Source organism: Rhinatrema bivittatum, chromosome 1 (genome assembly GCF_901001135.1).
Source record: "Rhinatrema bivittatum chromosome 1, aRhiBiv1.1, whole genome shotgun sequence".
Taxonomy (NCBI): Eukaryota; Metazoa; Chordata; class Amphibia; order Gymnophiona; family Rhinatrematidae; genus Rhinatrema; species Rhinatrema bivittatum.
In genome coordinates, this window is record NC_042615.1 from 788,262,753 (window position 1) to 788,285,793 (window position 23,041).

Genomic DNA, 23,041 nt, shown 5'->3' on the forward strand with positions numbered 1-23,041 from the left:
ATCAGGTTGAAGCTCTCCGATCATGAGACCTTTCTCCTCCAAGGCAGCACCAGGGCTGCCATTCTGGAGTTGACACTTGGCTACTATATCTCTGAAGGTCTCATCTATATACCTCTCTGTTTGCCTCAGCTCCTCCAGGTCTGTCACTCTAGCCTCCAGAGATTAGACTCGTTCTCTGAGAGACAGGAGCTCCTTGCATCAGATGCACATATACAATTTCTTACTGGTGGGTAAAAAATCATGCATGTGACATTCGATGCAAAAGACTGGGAGGTCCTCCTCTTCCTGCTGGACTGCTGCCTTCATCTTATATTTTTTAAGTTCCTAGTTAAGTTTTAGATTGCTATGGAGTAGGAATGCGTACAATTCGGGTCCTTAAAATGCATTAGTGTACTCACTATATATCTAGTAGTGACCTACAAGGGAATGGTCAAACTCTTGAGAAGTATGGGGAATTTCTGAATTTAAGTTAAAAGGCTGGGACAGTGTGCTTGGGTGGCTTAAGAAGTCCTTTCTTGCCTGAGGACTTCCACTTTTGAGATGCTCTTAGTATTTGACATTATTCACAGTAATTGCAGCCATTGTCCTCCCACCTCTGGTCTGAGCACATTCCCCTCTACAAGCATCAAGGCCTAATTGGCTTCAATGGACAGTTATCAGAACCTAGATCCCTGTGTTGCAGTGGACAGCCCTGCAGCCCAATCCATGAGGCTAGTCCTCTCTTTCTTCATTCCATCCACCCCCTCCATCTCTCTGACTTCTTTATTCTCATTTCTCTCCATCTCTGTTCTTCAGCTCTCTCTTTTCATTACCAGCCCTTTACCTCTAATTCTACTCACTCTCTCATCATCTCCAACTTTCACCCCTCCTTCCTACCCTTGCCATCTCTCTTCATCTTTCTCTCTCAGTTATCAACCTTTTTGTGCTTCCCCCTGTTGCCCTCTGAACCCTCCACTTTTTGTTTGCTCTATCTCCCAGTCTTCTCACCCCCTCTCTATCTCTCTCCTGACACACCTTCTACTTTTCCATTTCCCTCTATTCAGCTTCTCTTATAACTCTTGCCTTCCAGCTCCAACTCTCTCTCTCTCTCTCTCCCATCTCTCAGCCCTCTGTCTTTTTTTCTTTCTTCCTTTCTTCCTCCCAATCCCCTATCTGTATTTCTTCGTTGACATCACCCAGTCCTCCATCACCCTTCTAGCACTCCCTCCACTGCCATTTCATAGTCCTCCACCGCACAATCCATGGCTGCCCATTAGCCTCAATCTCTTATGTCAATCTCCCTCTCTTCAGATGTGATTCCTGTACTTAAAACTACCTTCTTCTTTTGACTCTGCAGTGCAGCTTCCTTTTTAAACAGAATGTACATTTATTGCATGGACAAGAGGAAGAGTCTGCTATGGAGACAGGAAGCACAGCGCTTTTGCTACCTACGCTTTCATTCCACGGATGCAACTTCCACCGCTCTTCTCCTGTTATACAATGACAGCTTTGCCACTGCTTCCCTGATGTTGGGGACTGGGAATTAGGATGGCGGGAGGGGAGGGGTTGTACAGGAGACAAAAGGAAAACAGATAGTCCAGGAGCCTTCTGGAAAATCTGAGAGACTGAGGTTGTCTGACATGTACTCATGAAAAGATGCAGTGGGTTAAGAATTCATCAGTCTTTAAGAGAGACAAATTGCTCCACAGGTACACAATAAGTCAAGTCCTCATGCCTGACAAGGTGCTTATGTGACAAGGAAATCTGCTCAGCATAAATCAAAAGGCATAGATTTTTATTATTTGTGATGCCGTTTAATCAATGAGATTAATGGATATGTAAATGAAAGCTCCGCTAAGTATTCTTGGTATGGCTTTACAAATTCTGAAGTTGAACAGAAGTAGCTACTAGGAGCAGGCAGGAAAATTCATGATCTAAAGCCTGTTATAAAGTATTTACCTCTCAGGTAATTATTGGATTGCAATCCAAGATATGATTAAAATGATTTGAGAAAATTGGAGACTAAACAACAATCTCTGTTATAGAAGAAGATGTGGCTTATTCCCTGGTGTATACATCATTTTAATGAGATTTCAGGTCTTCAGTAAACCTTTCCGGGCACATAAAGGGGCAATTTTGAATATCCCAGACAGGTGCAAGATCCATGGTTACTTTTGTACCCACATACCTTGTAGCTAATATTAAGAACAGAAGAAAAACATAAGAACTGCCATGCTTGACCAGCCCAGCAGGTCCACTGAGCCCGGAATCCTGCCTCCAACAGTGGCCAGTCCAGATCACTTGGAATTATTCAGCAGATCCTAATGGGTGGTCCATTTCCATTTTGCTCATTCCCAGGAGTAAGCCGTGGCAATCTCCAAGTCTACTTGGTTAATAATTATTACTGGACGTGTCCTCTAGAAACGTGTCTTAAGTCTTTCCTAAATCCAGCAACATTGCTAGTCTTGACAGTCTTCTCTGGCAACAAATTCCACAGCTGAAACTGTGCGTTACCTGAAAAAAAAAATGTTTTCTTAAATTTGTTTTAAATCTGCAACTAGTTAGTTTCACTGAGAGTCACATAGTCCTAGTGCTAATTGAAAGAATATTTATCTATTTATTTGCTTAAAACTGATAAACCGCCTATTAACATTTCTAGGCGGTTTCCATATGATCTACCAGAGAACCTTGGGCTTTTAAGAAGGCACTTAAAGCTCACGATTTCAAAGAGACTTTTGCCTCAATGCTGTAGAGATTCCAAACGAAGAAAAGATAATCTTAAGCCCTTGCAGCTATCCCTGTCTGTCTGTATATTTTGTTATTGATAAAATAATTAATGTTTTTACTTCAGTTATTTTATATATGTACAAGTTTGGAACCCACCCTGAAATTTGGAGGGTGCAGGCAGTCAGTCAGTAAATAAATGCATAAATAAATAGATAGAAAATGAAATCCAAGGTCCTTTTCTTGTGTGAATACTACTAATGTTGAACACAGCATTGTGTTTATGATATTTTGCCTATGTGCATCACTTTGTACTTGTCCACATCTTGTATATTTAGTTATTTATTTATATGATTATATCTTGCCTATCTGCAATGCTAGGTGGCTTACAAGAGAACAAGCTTAATCAGTTAAAATAAATACATACTAAAAATAATGAGACAGTAAAACCAAATTATATTAAAAAAAATTAAATCAATAAAAACAAGTTTTCCTAGTGTGTAGATAGATAAACTCAGCACCAGAGGGTTTATGCTCCCCTGCCGGCAGATGGAAACGGAGCAAGCTGACATCACAGTATACATAACCCTGCAGTGATTCCAGTCTACCAGTATTCTCCGTTTCCAGCAGATGGTTGACCTGGTTCTCCCTATGGGGATTGCTTTGAGCTTTTTGAAAGGAGAAATTTAAAATTCTAAATTCAGGAAAAGAAAGCCTCACTCTCCTGCAGTGATACCTAAAGGTCCCTCCCCCAGTTGAGAATTCCTGAGGCGATATCCGCGGTCCCTCAGAGGTGTGCCTTGGTCCAGTAGCTGAGTTACTCTGCTTGGACTTAGCTACTAGTTCAGCTGAAAGACAGTGGGTGCAGGAGGACAGTAGGGGTGTGCATTCGGATTGACCGCATTAGTAAAACGCTACTCATATTTTTTTTTAACTTAAAAAATTGATTCAACATAAACGATCGGATTTCCCACATATCCAACATAGATATGTTGGATATGTGGGAAATCGCGATTATTGAGCCAAAATAAAAATATAAACCCCCTCACCCTCCTTAATCCCCCCCCCCCCCCCGACTTACCACAACTCCCTGGTGATGGAGCGAGGAGTGAGGACGCCATTTCTGCAATCCTTGGCGAGAAGCATGTGACGGCGGCACGTCGAGTGACGCCGGCGTCACGTGATTCCCGGCGAGTTCGCGCCGGACGGCTCGTTCGGCCCAAAAAGAACTTTTGGCCAGCTTGGGGGGGCCTCCTGACCCCCCCAAGCTGGCCAAAAGTTCTTTTTGGGCCGAACGAGCCGTCCGGCGCGAACTCGCCGGGAATCACGTGACGCCGGCGTCACTCGACGTGCCGCCGACGTCACATGCTTCTCGCCAAGGATTGCAGAAATGACATCCTCACTCCTCGCTCGATCACCAGGGAGTTGTGGTAAGTCTGGGGGGGGGATTAAGGAGGGTGAGGGGGTTTAAATTTTTTTTTTGCACATATGTACATATACCCAACTCATTGGATTTTTTTTATGTCCATATTGGCCGCAAGTGGGACCCCCTTTCGGACATAAGAAATATGAACATAAAATTTTGCTCTGCACATCCCTGGAGGACAGTCGCAGCGGTGATGGCAGATGCCCTCTTCCTTCCGCAGCTGGAAGCCATCTCTGTACTCAGCCAGTAAGCAGAAGCACTGAGCTCAGGTAAGCTGTAAAAAAAAAAAAAAGAAAGTTTTACCTGAATCAGAGACAGTTAGAGGGGTTTCAGGATTTCCTCCAGTCTTTGTTCTCGGCGCACCATGCTGACATTCGTTCCCGCTCCCATTGGGGTTAGGGAACTGGGTAGCCTGGCAGATTGAACGGCCCCCAGTGGGCTAGGCCTTGCAGTCAGGCTTTTTTCTTGCACGCCGCTTGGTAGGCCGCAGTGCCTGTTTTTGTGCATTCTTGTGTGTGTTCTGTTGCCCTCTTTAGGCCGTCAGTGTGCGCAGTGTGTCAGCTCTGGGCACGCGTTGTTCACTCGGTTTTTGGGCACAGCTTTTACGTGCACATACTTTTTTAAGCGCTTAACTTGGCGCATAGGTTATGCATGTGCCTTGCCGCGCTTTCTTCTAGGTGCTTATTTTTTGGGCGCATTTCATTTTTGAGCACAAGTCATTCTGACGCACTTTTACCAGAGCGATGGAACCAGTAAGCATGAAGCCTAAGTGTCTTCCCATTTGTGTTGCTTGTCATATTAAGGCTTCTCGGCCTGACCTGGCTTCTAACCTGTGTCAGCGCTGCTCAGACGCTCAGGGAGAGTTGTCTTCCTCGGATTTTGTTCTGCCCATTCTGATGATGGCTTGGTCACGGCCTTGACTGGGGGGACGCCAGATCTTGGTTCTCCCTTAACTGGCTCCTCCACTAGCAAGGGCAGTTCTGTGGAACCAGCTCCAGTTCCTTCTGGGCTTGGTCTGGACCTGCTACTTTTTCTTGGGTGGAATTTTTTCAAGGCTTACAAGCCTTTCTTCAGGTGCAGTTCTCTGCTTCCCTTATTTCTGTCCAATCGGACCCTCAGCCGGTGGCTCCTCCCTTTTCCAGTCCTATGCTTAAAAGTCGGGGCTCACCCCATCTCCCTGCGAGTGTTCCCGACAGGAATCTGGATGGCACTGATGATGAGGTTGACCTGGATTCCCTGGAAGATGGGGAAATTCCTCCAGGGCTGGAACCGATTCGAACCATGTTGCAGTTCTTTCATAGGGATGAACTGCTGGCCCTGATTTCCCAGACCTTGAAACAGCTGGGTGAGCCTGGTTCGGATCTATGTAAGAACTGAGGAAGAATCCCATTTTGGTTTCCTTACATAAAGCCTCTCATTTTTTCCCAGTGATGGATGCTATCCAGGAATTGAATGATCTGGAATGGGATGTCCCAGAGGCAAATTTTAAAGGGGGTCAGATACTGGAAAGCCTGAACCCCCTGGATCTGGCTGTGAGAGAGCGTTTGCGGTTTCCCAAAGTGGATGCTCTGGTATGTGCCATGTCTAAGCAGATGACTATCCCTGTAGACGGAGGAGCGACCTTGAAGGATATACATGATAGAAGGATTGAGACTATTCTTAAGCCTTTGAGGCAGTGGCAATGAATTTGCAGATTGTCTCCTGTTGTGCCCTAGTGGCGAGATCTTGTCTGCTTCTTTCTCAGGAGGTTGATGAGTCTGGAGGGAATTCTAGAGTGGTTATGGAGCCTGCTGCCACCTTTTTAGCAGATGCAGGCTGTGATTTGGTCTGTACCTTGGCCAGAGGAGTGGCTTCAGTGATAGCGGCCAGGTGTCAACTCTGGCTGTGAAATTGGTCACCTGACACAGCTTCCAAAGCCAGTCTTACCAAGATGCCCTTTAAAGGCTTGCTCTTGTTTGGTAGCGAGTTGGAGAAACTGGCCAGTAAGTGGAGTGAGTCTCCAGTGCCTCGGTTGCCAGAGAAAAAGAAACAGTTACAATGCCCCTTTGGTGTGAGGGGTCATTTCTGGGATTCCAGGCTTTTTCATCTCTACAGAGGTACGACCTTTCAGCAGACTCGGCCTTTCAGTAGGTCTCAGTCCTTTTGTCTGCAGCAGTCCAAGACAGGATCGGGCTCGGCTGGTGGACTTTCCTGAGCTTCCCAATGAAGATTTGTTGACCCACCTTTCGGAACAGGAAATAGGGGACGTCTCTCTCTCTCTCTCTGTCTCTTATTGGAAGTGGGTTGAGATCACGTCGGACCAGTGGGTCCTGGAGGTGACACGTGAAGGGTATGCACTGGAATTTCACAGTATTCCTCAGGACGTGTTCATTGTGTCTCCTTGCCACTCCCCACAGAAGAAGCAGGCAGTGGAGTTCAATCATGCTTCAAAGGCTCCTCAAACTGAGGGCTGTGGTTCCGGCGCCCATGTCTCAAGAAAATATGGGGCAATATTCCATTTATTTTGTTGTGCCCAAGAAGGAGGGTTCCTTTCGTTCCCATCTTGGATCTGAAAAGGGTCAACTGTCACTTGAAGGTGACTCATTTTTGAATGGAAACCTTACACTTTGTAATAATGAAGGTAGAGTCGGGCGAATTTCTGGCCTCCTTGGATCTGACAGAGGCTTACCTTCATATTCCCATCCAATTGGAACACCAACGCTTTCTACACTTTGTGGTGTTGGGGTTGCCATTATAAGTTTTGGGTGCTGCTTTTTGGTCTTGCCACCGCTCCCAGAATATTTTCCAAGATTATGGTGGTGTTAGCAGCAGCCTTGTGAAAAGAAGGAATACTGGTGCACCCATATTTGGACGACTGGCTGATTCGAGCCAAGTCGAGCCTTTGCCCTTACTATGTCACAGGGGCTACCGGTGCCATTGGGTCCAAGAGCGACCTCCTGCACTCGGGCCGTCGGCTGCCAGTATCAAAATGGTGCCGATAGCCCTTGCCCTCACCATGTCACAGGGGCCGACCAATGGCACCGGTAGCCCTGTGAGATAGTAAGGTCAAAGGCTATCGGCGCCATTTTGAATACGGCAGCCGACGGCGTGAGTGCTTCCGGACCCCCCGCTGGACCACCAGGGAGTTTTGGTAAGTCTTGGGGGGTCAGGAGGGTGGGGGGTTGTAGTTAATTAAATTTTAGCTGGGAAATGAATAAGAATGAACGCATGAACGTATCGGGGGTCCCCCTTGCCAAATGCAACGTATCTGCCCCCGATGAATACGAATACCGAATGCAACGTATGTGGTCCCTCTGCACATCCCTACTGAATTTCACAGTCTACTCAAACACGTAGCATATATCCATAGGACCATGTATCTCAAGTATTGCGTGGGTTTCGAAAGTCACATAAAATACTGTGATATTGCAGATATATTAGCAAGCAAAACTCACGCACACTACTGAGCACTACTACATCCCTTCATCTCTCTAGCAATCAAGTATAGCATACATATTTCAGTCACAACTCTCTTTCACAGTAGACCTCCTACATGATCACTAACAGCTCACCACTCATATCTTCTCCGCTATGTTCAGCAGAACAAAACCTAAGGGCCTAATTTCCAGTATGCATTTATACACTTAAAACTGGATTTTAATTGTGTAAATGCATTTTACACATGTAAGTGGGCTCTTGAAAATTGTTATAATATAAACCATTGAATTGTCAATAAGTATTACCTGCGTTAAGTGCACTTAATGCAGGTAAATGGCTTTTGAAAATTGCTACGATAGTATGTTTCAGTTACATGCACAACTCCTTTGAAAATTCACCCATTTGAGTGCAATCTCTAGCAATGTGCAAATGGACAGAAGCTTGCAGAGTATTCCAATGCTACCCTACATCCACTGAATACTAACAGTGAGTTCTTCTTAGAGAGGGGACAGTATTAATGTTTTAAGAAAATTACTTTGAAATCCTGATTTTATTTATTTAATTTTTTTACTGTCTGCACATAATATAAGAAGCTTTTTTGAAAGTAAGATCTGGACATTTCTTTCTGAGCTTGATGTATGATTTGCTGTAGCAAAGGGTTAATCTCAGAAAATAATTAATTAAGGTACGTGATGGGGACAACTTTCGAAGCCTTTTCTATAGGCAAACTCTGTGATTCACCTGCGTAAATTGGATGTCCAGACACTGCCCTCCCCTGAGTACTACTACTTTTAGAGGAGTTGTTCTTGGGGACATGTTCAGATGGGGGGGGGGGGGGGAATAACCCACGTGGATTGCTTTTTCTACTTTTACATGCATTATTTTCCATGGAAAAAAAAAATAACCGTCTGAAAAGCAGATGCCAAAGGTCCTGGGTACTTTGTACCTGTAGCAAGCTTGAAAGTGAAAATGCGCGTGCATGCTTTCTCTTTGAAATGTAGTGAAAGGTTTATGGGTACAAAAGAACCATGGACTTTGTCCCTCCCTGCGGGGATAGTTTTAAGGTTGCCCCCCCTTTAATGCACAGTTTTAATTACTTTGTCTGTTTTGCAGATCGAGCTCCCTGATCTGGGCTCGCTGTATAAGCTGAGGGTCTGGCACGAGAAGAGAAATCCATTTGCGGGCTGGCATCTAAACAAGGTGAGGAGGATGGCAGGACAAACACGCACCCAAGCCAAACTCCAGGGTCACAGAGTTGCAGTCTTCCCCTGGATGTTTCAAGAGCAGCCCAGCAAAGGAGGAAAGCATTTTTAGCGCTTAGAGAGAGAGTTATTGCTTTTAAATGTTTAATTAAATCTGGGGAAGAAAGGTTTTTATTCTTTGATCCCAACCAGCTTGTTGCATTTTTACAGTCTAAAGGCTGCCTCCCATGTCTCTATGGACTCTAATGAGCTAAATTAAATATAGATTTGGCATTTCTCAAATTATATTATTTCTTTGCTCTCTTTCCTCAGTTGAGGGCTAATTGTATGATGCTTTCATCTTAATGATTTAACTTTACCCTTTGCAATCTAAATATTCGTGTCTATTTACTTTTCATTTTCCGTATCAAGTGGGATTCTTGATGTAAAAACACTGGGAAATTTTTCTCTTAGATTAGTTTCACTTTTTAAACTAATCCCAAGGCCATTCTGGTGCTTGTAGTCCTACTCTCTCAGTAGATTTTTAGATTATAATGTATAGCACTGGGTGTTAATGTCACACTCGCAAGAGTTAAAATCAAGAACGAAAGGTTCTGTTGCATATGGAATTATTCGGGCCTTTTAAATTACCAGTTATCATGAACAGTTTGGATACAGTTCTCCTCTCAGAGCTTTGACTATTTTGCTCAGCACCCTGAGCATTTTAAATTCTATTTCATAAGCAGGACTGCAGTATCTAGAAAGCTATGCAAATTCAGTTTGAAGCTACAAGATTCATTCTCACCTCTTGGCCTGGCCACTCTGCACGGGTCTGCCAGCACTGCAGTAATTACCGTGGATGTGTATTCTTTTAATTATGTACTAAAGACACCTGCCCTTCTTTGCAGAGCAATTTTATTGATTAGATAAATTTAGTGGGTAATTTTGTAACCGCACACAATTGTGTAAAGTCTGTGGGTTTTGGGGGTTTTTTTGGCAGTTTTTAAAAGGAAAGTACATTCCCTTTGAAAATTATCCAACCAACGCTACATGCACACAATTACACCCGTCAGCTTGTGCGCAGATTTTTCTCAGAAAAAAACACACACATATTTTTGAAAATGAAAAACTTTGTGCGTAATTCCAGACTCCACCCCCAACTCTAAACAAGAGCCACCTGTACAAACTGCGGATAAAAGTGCGCACATACAGGCCGCCTGCGCATATTTTTAACCGCATATAGAGCAGGCAATTTTGTAAAAGGCATTGTCCGTGGGCTTTGAAAGTGAGCCTCCCCTTAAATACATCTCTCGGAGATGTGGAGCACTTGGGACTAGCCCAATGGCTGCCAGGCAGGAGACCCATGATTGGTTCCTGGACTTGGCACCTGCTCTTTGGCTAGAATTCACAGCCCCTAGGGGAAAAGTTGAGGCCTGCTCGGTAGCGCCACCTACTGACTGGCTCGAGGGCACTTGCAGCAGGCTCTGGAGGGACGCGCCTTCCGAGCTGCTTCTGCAGGGGCTGAGCTCGGTAGGAGAATGGACGGGCAACGCACGTGGAGAAGGTTTGTCGTACTGTAGCCCCCCCCAGCTGGGGCGAGATCTAATTGAGCTGGAAAGCCAAAGGAGCAGGAGGAAGCTGCAAGGCAAGGGAAAAAAAAACAGTTAGTAAAAAGGAAAAGAGAAACTTGTAATTCTTGGCTGTGTGCTGTAGCTCAGCAGCTCATGGGGGAATTCTTATGTGTTTCAGGTAACTCTGCTGAAGACCCTGACCAAGGATAAATACTTGTTCAAATGTGGCCGCTGGTTGGATCTAAACGAAGATGACAATGAGATTGTTAGGGAGCTCCCAGCAGAGGGGCCTCTGGTGGAAAGAAGTTCTGCCAGGTGAGGAGGATGCAAGGCTGGCGCCAGAGGCTGGTCTAGTAATCTGGCAGATCCAAATTTCTCCTGTGCTGCGAAACAAAAGGAGGAGGAGGAGGAGACATTTTTTTTTTCTGTGTGACCGGAAGCAAACATTTTCTTTAGAGGGTTAATATTCAAAGGGTTTGTCTGGGTAATTTTTGGAGTTACTTGGATAAAACCCAAGATTTTAATATTTCTCCTGGCTCCGATTAAATTTTGTCCGTGAAACTAATTTTCTGCACAAAATTTATCCAGCTACAAAGAGGCAGCATGGGGGGGGGGGGAGCATTTGCAGGGTGCAGATTCACATTGTCCCTGCACAGGGGCGGCTCAAGGCAATCTGCTGCCTGAGGCGAGGGATGGCTTGACTCCCCCTCCACCTGCCTCTCACCCCCCTCACACATGCTGTCTCACCCTTCCGGCCACATTCTCTCTCTCACACACACACACACACACACACACCCTCTATACACACCCACACACTCACACACACACCCACACACACCCACACACTCACACACACACACACACACAACACACATACACACCACACCCACACACACTCACCACACACACACACACACACAGACACACCCCTCTATACACACTCACTTTCACCAGGGCCTCCATCTTTGCCGCAAGCGAGATGTGCTCTGCTCGTGCACACTGGGGGCCTTCTGCTCCAGTCATTCTTGTGCATGAGGCAAACAGAGAGGATTAGTGCAACAGGCACTATAGGGGAGCAGAGGGCTGGGAGAAATGGAGCCCCCACTAGCCACAACTGCCACGATCATTGCCATAGACAACTGGAAGAAAGTGAAAATGTGTTTGCGGGCCCTGAGCTAAGAATGTCTGCATGTCCTTGTGCTGCTCTTGTAACATTCGGTAATCCAGCATGGCTCTCTGCTTCAACAGCATGGGAGAAGACTGATACTTCACGCATATCCAGCATAGCTCCCTGCTTCAACGGCAGGGGAGAAGAAAAACAACCAATAAGGGCTGTATAACATAGTCTGGGTAAAACAAATAAGCATGGGTGTAGCTTGCTTATTGCGGCGGCTACTACCCCTACTAACCCTAACTAATCAAGCTAGATATTTCACTTGGATGCACCTCCATCACTGCTCTCTACATTAAAGGTGGGGGGTGGAAGGGAAATAGAACCAAGAGCTAAGAGAAAACAGATAAGTATGAGGAAAAAATGTGTGAAGCTTGCTGGGCAGACTGGATGGGCCATTTGGTCTTCTTCTGCCGTCATTTCTATGTTTCTATGTTTCTATGATCGACAGGTAGACTTTGGAACCAAACGTCAGCTTCACTTTTTACTAATGGATCATCTGTGCAACTGTTGGTGATGGCAAATTCTAGCCAAAATGTAACTGCAGAGGGAGTTTGCTGTTGCTGTTTTGCTGCCTGGCAAATGGCAGTGGCAACACTTATTTCATGGCCTGATTTCCTCGGCTGCCCAAAGTCTGCAAGATTAACTTTCTTTCAGTCCTGCTTGAGGGATTGGATGTGGTAGTGGTATTCACTGGCTGTCCTCCAGGACCACAAGCAGGGTGGGGTTTTCAGGATATCTTAATGAATATGCATAAGATCGGTTTGCATGCACACTATCTCAACTGTAGGTGTATTTATCTATGCATATTCATTAGGGATATCCTGAACCCTGACCTGTTTGCGGTCCTCGAGGACTGAAGGCGAATACCATTGGCGTATGGGCTTCCTCCTGATCTCCTCGCTGCTCTATATCTCCCTGCCACCCCCAGCTGAAACTAGCGGCATCTAGGAATCTGTCTGGCCACAGTGTGCGGCCCAGTGCTTGAGCGGAGTGCACATTTAGGGCTCTTTTTAACTAGGAGCAAAACCAAGCCTTGAGCAGCTGACTGAAACTGCATCCTGTCTCAGTCAGCTGTGCAATTAAAGGTTAATTTTAAAAGGCGTCGCGTGCCACAATAGGAGATACACGCGTATGTAGTACATGCGCGTGTCACCCCGAATTTTCAAAGGTGCTCATATGCACGCACAAATCTGATGCATGAGTATCTCACATCGGAGGATAAAGTGGCCAATGGTTTGGGTGTGGGCTTGGCTGGGGGCCAGAAATGTGCATGTAAGTAAGTAGGAGGCGGCACCTGGGTTTGCACCCAGGTCTAATAACATATAACTTTACTGTTTCTCCTATTGAGGAGGGAAAGTCTAAATAAAACTATTTCTAGGCATCTCTCAGGTGTTTGAGGGGGATCTGGATTTACTGGGGGATTCAGGCTAACGAACCAGGTGTTTAAGAGGACATCGCTGTACACTGGCAAACTGGTGGAGAAACTGGGGAAACTGGTCATTGGCCTGGATGCATGTCTGTTATAAAAATTCCACCACTTATGCAGCTGAAACCTGACTTTATATGGCTGTGCATGCCCACTTGCAAAATATGGCACACGCATATGCGCGTCGGGGCTATTTTATAACATATGTGCATGCATGTTATAAAATGGCCACATATCTGCTGTGTGCACCAACGTACATGCATATATGTGCGCTATTGTGCCTGTTTGAAAGTTACCATCTTGTGCTTTTTTTTTTCCCTGGCATTAACTATCAAAGTTGGGCGCTGAACAAGTAATACTATAATTTGACCAAAATTACCTTATGGACTTATGTCTGAGCTGCCACTATTGTGTTAGATGAATTCTGTTTTTCAAGGGCTGCAATCAGGCCTGGTTCTATTCATGAGGCATGTCTGCCTACATTTGGTCTATAAGGAGATTCGGTAAGCGGGCCCTTGCACACCCTTGGGTTAGGTGATTACTTGAGAAAGACTGGCAGTGCATTGTGCTACTTGCAAAGCTTTGATGATTTCTCTTTCTCATGGTAAAGTACCGCGTGACTGTTTACACTGGCAACGTCAGCGGAAGTGGAACCGATGCCAACGTGTTCATCTGCCTCATTGGGGACATGGGAGACACCGGGGAGCGAATGCTGGTGGATTGCAAGAACAACATGAACAAATTTGAAAAGGGCAATGTAAGTTCATCTCAAAACCATCACGAAGTCAAGGAATGGAAAGATTTTTAAAAAGGAAGGAGATTGGAAGATTGGTGTGGGGCTGCATGCGGGAAGTCATATGATCATCCACCCAAAGGGAAAGAATCTCAACTAGGCAAACTGGATGGGCCAATTTGGTTTTTATATGCTGGCATTGGTCATATTGTTATTTACTATGGAACAAAATCACTGGAAAGAAATATACCAACAAAGAATGGCAACATTTATTACATTTTTACTCTTCTTCTAAATTGTTTTTAAATGTCCCTGAAAAGCCTCATTCAGGTCGGAATTTCATCAGTGTAATAGATGACAGCAGACAAAGACCAGATGGCCCATTCAATCTGCCCATTTTCTTCCTGCTCACTCTACAAGGAAATATTCCATCTGCAAGCCGTTTTGTAGGAAATTGCTCCTTATCTAAGTCATTTTTGTAATCTTTCTCTTTGACTCTCTACCATCTTGGGAAGATAAGCATACAAGATTCCGCCGCCGTCTTTTCTACTAAACTTTGTTATAATCTAAACAGTTACCAAACCCAATGAGGCTGTTGCATCTGGCTTCCTAGATCCCTGTGACCTGGCTGGACAGTATCTGGCCACCACCAACTTGCCAGTTGTAACCTATTGGTGTCAATCTAGCTACCCCATGGCCTGCAATATTGAAAGATCATAATTCCTGTATGTTTGTTTCTTAGCACCTCTCCACTTGATCAAACTATCAAAAGACTTAAAAGGATGATCTGCCACTCAAGCCTTTCTCCTTCCTCTAGTGCAGGGTTTTAACATAAGTATTTATCAAGTGGCTTATGTTTTTCTCTTGTATTCCCACTTGCTAACCTCTTGTGGTCATGGTAGATATTTCCATATCATAAGAGACTTGTAGTTTTTAATTTCTGTAGCACAGGGCAGGACTACATATCCACAGATGCAATAGGGTAAAACTAGGAATGGTTTAGTTTAGTTCATTCTCTTGCTGTACGGCCTTTCTGTAACAAAGTGGTTCATAATCCAAATAAAATATATTATAAGGTAGACAGAAATAATAATAAACAAAAACATAATTAACATTTACATCAAAAGCGTAAAAATAATAAAATAAAATCCTAACACAAAAATCAAAGATTATTAAAAATAAGATGACCAGTTAAGGCTATTTAATAGCTAAATTGGAAAACTACTCAATATCAAAAGTCTGTCTAAATAACCAAGTTTTAACAATTTTCCTGGTTTTGGCATAATCATATACTTGATTAGTGATAACATATCCCATAATAATGGAGCTTGGTATGAAAAGATCACCTAGCTAGTACCTTCTAATCTAGTTGCAGAGGGTGCTGGAATTCTTAACATCTCTTGGGTCAAATGATCAGAACTCATATTAATGGTTGGTAGGAGACCAAAAAGTTGCATAAGTATGCTGGTTCGGCCTCTCCATATGAAATGTAGCTATCTGGTCAACTTATCTATGGTTTATAGCAGGGTGCAACCACTTTTCCAATCACCTTTTAACACTGCTCTGTATAAAAAAAAAACCCTAGGTTTCGCTATCAGCACAAACCCTCAGCTCAGGTTGAAAGGTTTGAGCACTGCTTACTTGTACAGCACTCACCACCTCACTCTGCCCAAGCCTAGGCTGACAATCACAACCCTGTATTCTTGGCAGCAAGGAGCATCAACCATTAGGCTACTTTATGCTGTTACACGCTGTGTAATGAGTACTGATCACGATTAGAATGGTGACACTTTTTGCAGGAAAGTGACATCTGTGTGGCCTGACAGACTGCATGTTCAGCCTTTCTGACCAGGGCATGCAACTCCTGCACAGAGAGCATTTGCAACCCAGGAAAAGCCAACCCGATGGTTGCACCATCTTCTTTTGGCACGTAAATCCCACTTTTGCGGGTGCTGACCCTACTATTTTAAAGCTGAGCTTTGAGGGTGCGTGAAGCCATCCTAATCAGAAAGTCTGCAAAGTTTAAGTGTTGTTCTATCAATCAGACAAGAGCAGGGACCAGGGAGGAGAGAGAAAGAGATGATCAGGGCAGAGACTAGGAAGATGTTGCAGCGCGTGAGCTGTCAAGAATAAACAAGTCTCTCATTCAGGATCAATACCGCTACTAGAACTGGCCACGGGAGGGAGTAGGAGAGAGAGGATCTGGATAGGAACCATGAGAGAGGGGGATCAGAGCAGGGAGCAAATGTGTGTGTATTCATTTTAGTTTGCATTAAAAGGTGCAAGAGAAGAATACCTGAAACTATGCACGGATTCCCAGGAGCCCTCCTGGATGTTTGAAACTTTGGAACTAAAATTCATTAAAAGAAAACCACAGAGTAGATGTCTGATACCATTGTAAGGATAATGGTTATTTCAAGATACTACGACTACTGATATTTGTCATAACATTTTTGAGACCATTAAGGGTCCGTTCCTCATATTCTGACCAGCTAACCTGCTGCTGCTTCTACTCCGCAGACAGAATTCAAAACTTGCAAACAGAGCACTTGTGTCCTACTCACAGAGCTTCCCTGCAAAGTTTCAGTTCAATAGTAACCAAGTGTTGGACTTGACTTATTTTTGTAAAATGTTGTACAATTTTCTTGATCTCCTTTCTCTCTCTCTCTCCCACTCCCTTTTCTCTTCTAATTCTTTGTTTTTCTCTCCTCTCCCTCTCTCTCTCCCTCTCTCTCTCTCTCCCATTACATCCTTCCCCTCTCATCTCCCCTTTATATGCCCTCTTTCTCTACCCCTATCCTCCTTTTGTGCAGGCTGATGAATTCATCATCGAAGCGGTGACCCTGAAACAGGTCAGAAGGGTGAGAATAGGGCACGATGGCAAAGGAGGAGGATGTGGCTGGTTCCTCGACAAAGTAGTAGTCAGGGAAGATGGAAAGCCGGAAACCACAGCTGTGGAATTCCCCTGTTCCAGGTACGGCAAATAACAAGTTCAAATGATTCGGTCCAGTGGTCACAACTTACACAGCGCACTTTGGGGGGTTGCTGCAATTTAATTTAAGCATCACTGCCAGAAGTTTGCACCTTGAGTCCAGTCCTGCGCTGAGGTTCTGCCCAGGTACAGTTGCTTCGGTTTTACACATTTTTTGCCGCTACATCACACAGTTGTAAATAAATACCAGTCCTCTAAAACTTTCAGATTTTCATTTTAAAAAGTTGAAAAAAAGCAGCCAGTAAGCTAAAATAAATGCAAGGCATAACTAAATAGGCAGCAAGGTATATATTACACCAGGATAACAAAATCTGTCTTGTAGAGATTTCAGATTCGCTGTGCTTCCGCTCTTGACAGTGCCACTTTAGGAAGCCATCCATACTTTCTGTTCTAGTAATTTCATTTTAAAATAAGCGGAGTTTTACCTGCATGAAACAGCAATAAGTGGAAAACTGTTTGATTCACAGAGAGATCAAATACAACCACTGTGGACAATTTTCAAAGGCCCGTCCCCAGGCCCATCTAGGGTTTTCCCATGCAAACCCTAGATGGGTATGTAATAAGGGTTTCTGCATGGGGAAAAACACGCGTATAAACCCACTTACCAACCCGCGGGTTGTTCTGCACGAGTGCATGCTAATGGCATGCAAGGAGACGATTATCTAATCTTGGCAATACAGGGAGCCATGCTAGCAGGGAAATCGAGTTAGTGAGGGGTTTTTAATGTGGGATTTTAACGCCTGGGTCAGGACAGGAGGTAAGTGAAAGCGCCGGTGTGGAGACCAGTTTTTTGATGCTTTTGCGGGTCAGCCAAGCAGGGACGGAACGGGTAGAGAGAAGGCAGCTTCTCAACGCCGATCTGCGTTTTCATGTCTCACCAACAGTTGGAGTCCAATCATGAAGGGGTAGATCTCGGTCTACCCATTTTAACATCAACTTCCAGAACAACCTAATTTATTCTTTTTTTTTTTTTTTTTTTTTTAAAGAACAGCTTTCTCCCTGAGAATCAATCACGGGCGTTCACACTCCGAAGGGTCCTCCGTGCAAGTTTCTGCGCAGATGTCTGGGCGATTTACTACACAGGGCCATGAGCGCGTGTACTGCGTGCATTCTAGTGCATGTGTGTGTAGCGTGCATGGATTTTATGTGCGTATCTATTTAGCATACGTGGCCATTATTACATCTCACGCTGCTGCTGTGTGTTCCTGCGCGCAAGCAGAAAATCAGAGTGGATTTCAACGAGAGTCTTATTACATAGGCCCCCAGTATTATTTGAAATGTTAAATGCATTACTTGCATTGAATCAATTTGTCATGCAATTAAATACCAGTGATTTGCATAGCTACAAATCCCAACAGCCTGCACTAATATACAGACACAAAGTATTGGTAGGAAACTCCATTGTAATTTTCTCAAAAAAAAAACAATTACAACAAACTCTAGCTCATTTTCTAGTGACAGAAGATATAAAGGGCTGCTTATCTTAATTACAAATAAATAATTTTCAGGCATTGCACCAGAGCATATTTTCCTCTGTCTTGAGTTAGCAGAATCAGTAGACAGCCTGTACATGCTTGGTGCTGGCCTGTAATCCTACAGTTCTTAAATAAACAGCCCTCAGTTTGCAGTGTCACATGATTTCATTGTTGGTTTTTTTTTACTGAAGCTGGGTTGCATTAGCCACTCTCACCACATTAGGGTAAATATTCAAAAGCCATTTGGATGGATAACTCACAATAGAGATGTGAATCGTGTGCCTGATCGTTTTAACAATCAGGTTCGGATGGAGGGAGAAAAAAATCGGATTGTTAGAGATGTGAATTGGAATCGGTTCCGATTCCAATTCACATCGTTAATTTTTTAGTGAGGCCTGAGCAGATAAAAAAAAAACCCACCCCGACCCTTTACAAATGACCCCATTGCTCTCCCACCCTCCCGAACCCCCCCAAAATGTTAAATTACCTGGTGGTCCAGTGGGGGGGGGGGGGCCGGCACGATCTCCCACTCTCGGGCCATCGGCGCCATTTTGGCTACCACTGATAAAAATGGCGCCGATGGCCCAATAAAAAAAAACCCACCCCGACCTTTACAAATTACCCCTTTGCTTCTCCCACCCTCCCGACCCCCCAAAAACCTTTTACATGTACCTGGTGGTCTAGCAGGGGGTCCGGGAGCCATCCCTTCAATCATACCCTCGGTGCCGGTGCTGCTGGACTGGTTTCAAAATGGCGCCGATCGCCTTTGCCCTCACTATGTCACAGGGAGCGGCCTTTGCCCTCACTATGTCACAGGGAGCGACAGTCGCTCCCTGTGACATAGTGAGGGCAAAGGCGATTGGCGCCATACTGGCAGTCGATCGCCTTTGCCCTCACTTTGTCACAGGGCCGATCGCCTTTACCCTCACTATGTCACAGGGAGCGACCGTCGCTCCCTGTGACATAGTGAGGGCAAAGGCAATCGGCGCCATTTTGAAACCAGTCCAGCACCGGCACCGAGGGTATAATTGAATGGATGGCTCCCGGACCCCCCGCTAGACCACCAGGTACATGTAAAAGGTTTTTGGGGGGGGGTCAGGAGGGTGGGAGAAGCAAAGGGGTAATTTGTAAAGGGTCGGGGTGGGTTTTTTTTTATCGGGCCATCGGAGCCATTTTTATCAGTGGTAGCCCAAAATGGCGCCGATGGCCCGAGAGCGGGATATCGCGCCGGGACCCCCCCCCCCCCCCACTGGACCACCAGGTAATTTAACATTTTGGGGGGGTTCGGGAGGGTGGGGGAGGGTAAAGGATTGGTTTTAAAGGGTCAGGGTGGGTTTAGGGGTTGTTTTGGTGTGCCGGTTTTCCCGCCCTCCCCCCCAAATAATTCCCGTACTCGATTTAACGATTTTTCACGATAAATCGAGGGAATTCCTATTGTATCGAGTCCCTTACCGATTAATGACGATTTTAAAATTATCGGACGATAATTTAAATCATTAAAAACGATTCACATCCCTAACTCACAAGTTATCTGTCTAAATGGCAAAAATGGCATATTGAACCTCTGATCCGGCTAAATTATAGCCAGCTATAAAAGGGGATTGAGAGAGAAAAATATGTCACTTTCTATTTATACCACTGTAAGAGGGGACACTTTTAACTCAGTGTGGGGTCTGAAGGGAGGTGTGCTAGGTTTGGGGTGGAGTGGTTTTAAATACACAGTAGAAGATACAAACAGCAAAGTTGACATCTTGAAGATTTTCTGCTGTTTGAATCGATGAAAGGTACAAGAGGAGTTGATTTGCTGCATCCAGTATCTTTGGGAGTCTGAAAGTACCACAGGAATGGCATTTTCATGCTATGGTTGATTGGTTAATCATATTACTGCAGACAGCAAGTCCGGCTTTTGTTGTGACTGGGCACACACTTTGCTTCTGCCTCTTGAAGAAAGGCTCAAACCTACTTTTACCTAATGATAGGGCAATTTTCAAAGCAACCACCTAGGTGCAAATTCCATGGGTACCGTCTCTTAGAAAATTGCTTACCAGTGCAATTGGGCTGTGGACTTTGCACTTGCTTTTTGACTGGGAAGTAGTATGCATACATTTGAAAAGGCAATGCTCCTGGCTCTTTCCTAAGCTCACCTAAACATGCCAGGCATTTTGGCCATTATTATTTATTTATTATTTAACAGTTTTTTATACCGACCTTCATAGTAAATTACCATATCGGATCGGTTTACAGTTTAACAAAGGGAAAAACTAGAGTAACAAATTCAAGTAAACGAAAGATAACAACAAGTAGGAATAAGTCAAAGTTACAATCAACAGGGGGAGAGAACTTGGAAGCTTGCAACAAGCTGGAAAGAAGATAGGCCGGTAAAAGAGATTTTACCATAGAGTGTACAAGTTAAAAACTTAAGGACGGTGCTTTAACCTGAATGTCTCAGAGACCATTTATTTTCTTTGAGAAACGGAGTGCCAGACTGGGTAGGAATGAAGGCCAACTAGTGATTGTCTGGTGGTTCAGGGAAGGCTTGTTGAAAGAGCCAGGTTTTAAGTCTTTTTCTGAAAGATAAAAGGCATGGCTCCAGTCTGAGGTTTGATGGGATACTGTTCCAGATCGATGGGCCTGCTATCGAAAAGGCTCTGTCTTTGGTCATAGCAAGGCATGTGGCTTTAGTGGGGGGAACATTAAGTGTGCCTTTGTAAATGTCTCTAGTTGGTCTGATAGAAGAGTAGAGTTTGAAAGGTATTTCCAGGTCAAGTTGAAGTTGATGATGGATGGTTTTATGGATTAAGGTAATTGATTTGTATAGAATTCTGTAATTTACTGGTAACCAGTGTAGATTCCTGAGAATTGGTGATATGTGATCGTAGCGGCTGGTACTGGTTAACAATCTTGCTGCCGCATTTTGAATCATCTTGTTGAGCCATGTTGAGAGTAGGCAAATTTCAGACAGCCCCTTATATCTGACCTTCAAATAACCTTCCCATCTGAGAATATTAGTGCCATGTTCTTATGTGCAAGATATAACTTTGGGCCTGCAAGAGCTTTTGCATGCTGTCATGATTGAAGTTGACCCGTTGTCATTTCTCCCCACAGATGGTTTGACCGAAATGAGGATGATGGCCACATTATCCGAGAGCTAGTGCCAGTGGGAGAATCACCGATACTGAAAAGTGAGTATAAAATTGTATACTGTGTACATTCAGCACATGGAAAAGGGCAAGGCTTCACTGCAAGAAATGAATAGACCACTCATAGCAAACCTAAGGACGGAGGGTGCATTGAGAGGGCAAAGAGACAATGCTGACTCATGACAGGCCCAGGACACATGACTACCACCAACTGTAAACAGATTACGTGCTGGAAAGAATAAATGACATTTAGTCAGGCAATATTTTGAATAAAATCAAAGCTATAATGCAATACAGCTTTCCTGTAAGAACATGCGGTACATTTGCTCGGATAACAATTTTCTCTAAAGCATTTATTGCTTTTAAGCGATCGTTTGGATTTATGTAGCATCTGTCAATGAAACAGGGTCACACTCTGTCTTTCGAGCACAATCTCATACTTTATACACCTTTCATTCGCCTCGCTTTTCACATCTTTCACTGCCCTCGCCGACATGCTCACCCTGATACCTTGTGTCCAGCGTTGAGCAGAATTCCCTTCTAAAAGAACTTCAGATCTTTACACTTTCCCACATAAGGAGGGTTATCAGGAAGATGATGCTCAGTGGTTCTGTGTCTCCTCCAGAGATGGAAAAGGAGGGGATGGGCTTACATTGCTGCCGGAGAGACTTAGGTGAGATGTTGGGGAGGACTTCCTGATTATAAAGGGGGTTAAGCACTGGAACAAGTTTCCTTGGAGAGGCGATCAAATCTCCATCATTGGACGTTTTAAGAGGTTAGATAAATATTTGTTGGGAACAAATATAGATGCATGGAATCTTTTCTTGAGGCTGGTAATTAGGGGCTTGAATAACCCAAAATATTAATTGGACACTGGAAGGCACACAGCAGGAAATCACTGGGTTTTGCTGATTAGCCACTGTATACTTGAAAAATAATTGCGGTGTGCAGCAGCAAGAATAGCCAGTTCTCTGATACCTTCTGCTGCAGTCACAATATATGCCTTGAAACTTCCATTCATTCAAACACATAGTCACTTCTTAGTCGCCACCAGAAGCCCTGAGCCTGTCATATGTTTGTCTCTGATTACTTTCACAGCTCTTCCGCCTGCATTACTTCTATGGGAGTGATTCTGGGAGTTTAAAAACTTTTTTATGCTTGGAGAAAAATAGGATGGCATACAAAAATACACTCATTTTTTCACTCTTTCAGAAAACCACACTCCAGATTTTAGTAACCTTCTGCTAACTTTAACCATTAGCTAAAGTTTCACACGCAAAAGTCACTTTTAAAGGACAGTTGCTTTCAATCATCACCTTTTTAAAACCACTTTGACACATCCTAACACTTGGAATTTCATCTACACACGCACACAGTCTCTCTTATTATATTACAAACCTGGCTTTACATTCAGTCATAATCATTATACTTCTTTCTTTCTTAGATTCTTATACCCACACTTGCTGTACAGTGATAACGATATGACATACATGTAGTCAGAACACACAAAAAAATGAACAAAATTCACAATTTTGTATTTTCTAACATGTTCTCCTTGCTGCTGGTTAAACCGCGTGATAGTATGGAGAATAATGGTTGGGCTAATGTCCAGGTCCTGCGACTGTTCCTTGCAGGAGGGCTGGGGAACAGCCCTTGGGACTGTTTTGCTGGGTAGGTGTGAGAGCAAATGTATTCCTGTCTGAGCTGCAGGAAAGGAAGCATGAAGTGATTATTGTAAGTGATGTGCCCGTTATGTTATGTTTAAGTATGTGTAATATAGACATATTGATCTTGGAGAAAACC

General features: G+C 44.2%; 1 protein-coding gene across 1 annotated transcript in view; it reads left to right on the forward strand.

Annotated features, from left to right (window-relative positions):
* LOXHD1 (lipoxygenase homology domains 1) overlaps nt 1-23,041 on the forward strand; it is a 557,082-nt gene that overhangs the window by 305,499 nt on the left and 228,542 nt on the right. Inside the window, exons 17-21 of the mRNA XM_029580624.1 lie at nt 8,660-8,746; nt 10,477-10,601; nt 13,490-13,655; nt 16,445-16,605; nt 21,204-21,280. Of these exons, the coding sequence (XP_029436484.1) occupies nt 8,660-8,746; nt 10,477-10,601; nt 13,490-13,655; nt 16,445-16,605; nt 21,204-21,280 (616 nt within the window). The remainder of the gene's footprint in view (nt 1-8,659; nt 8,747-10,476; nt 10,602-13,489; nt 13,656-16,444; nt 16,606-21,203; nt 21,281-23,041) is intronic.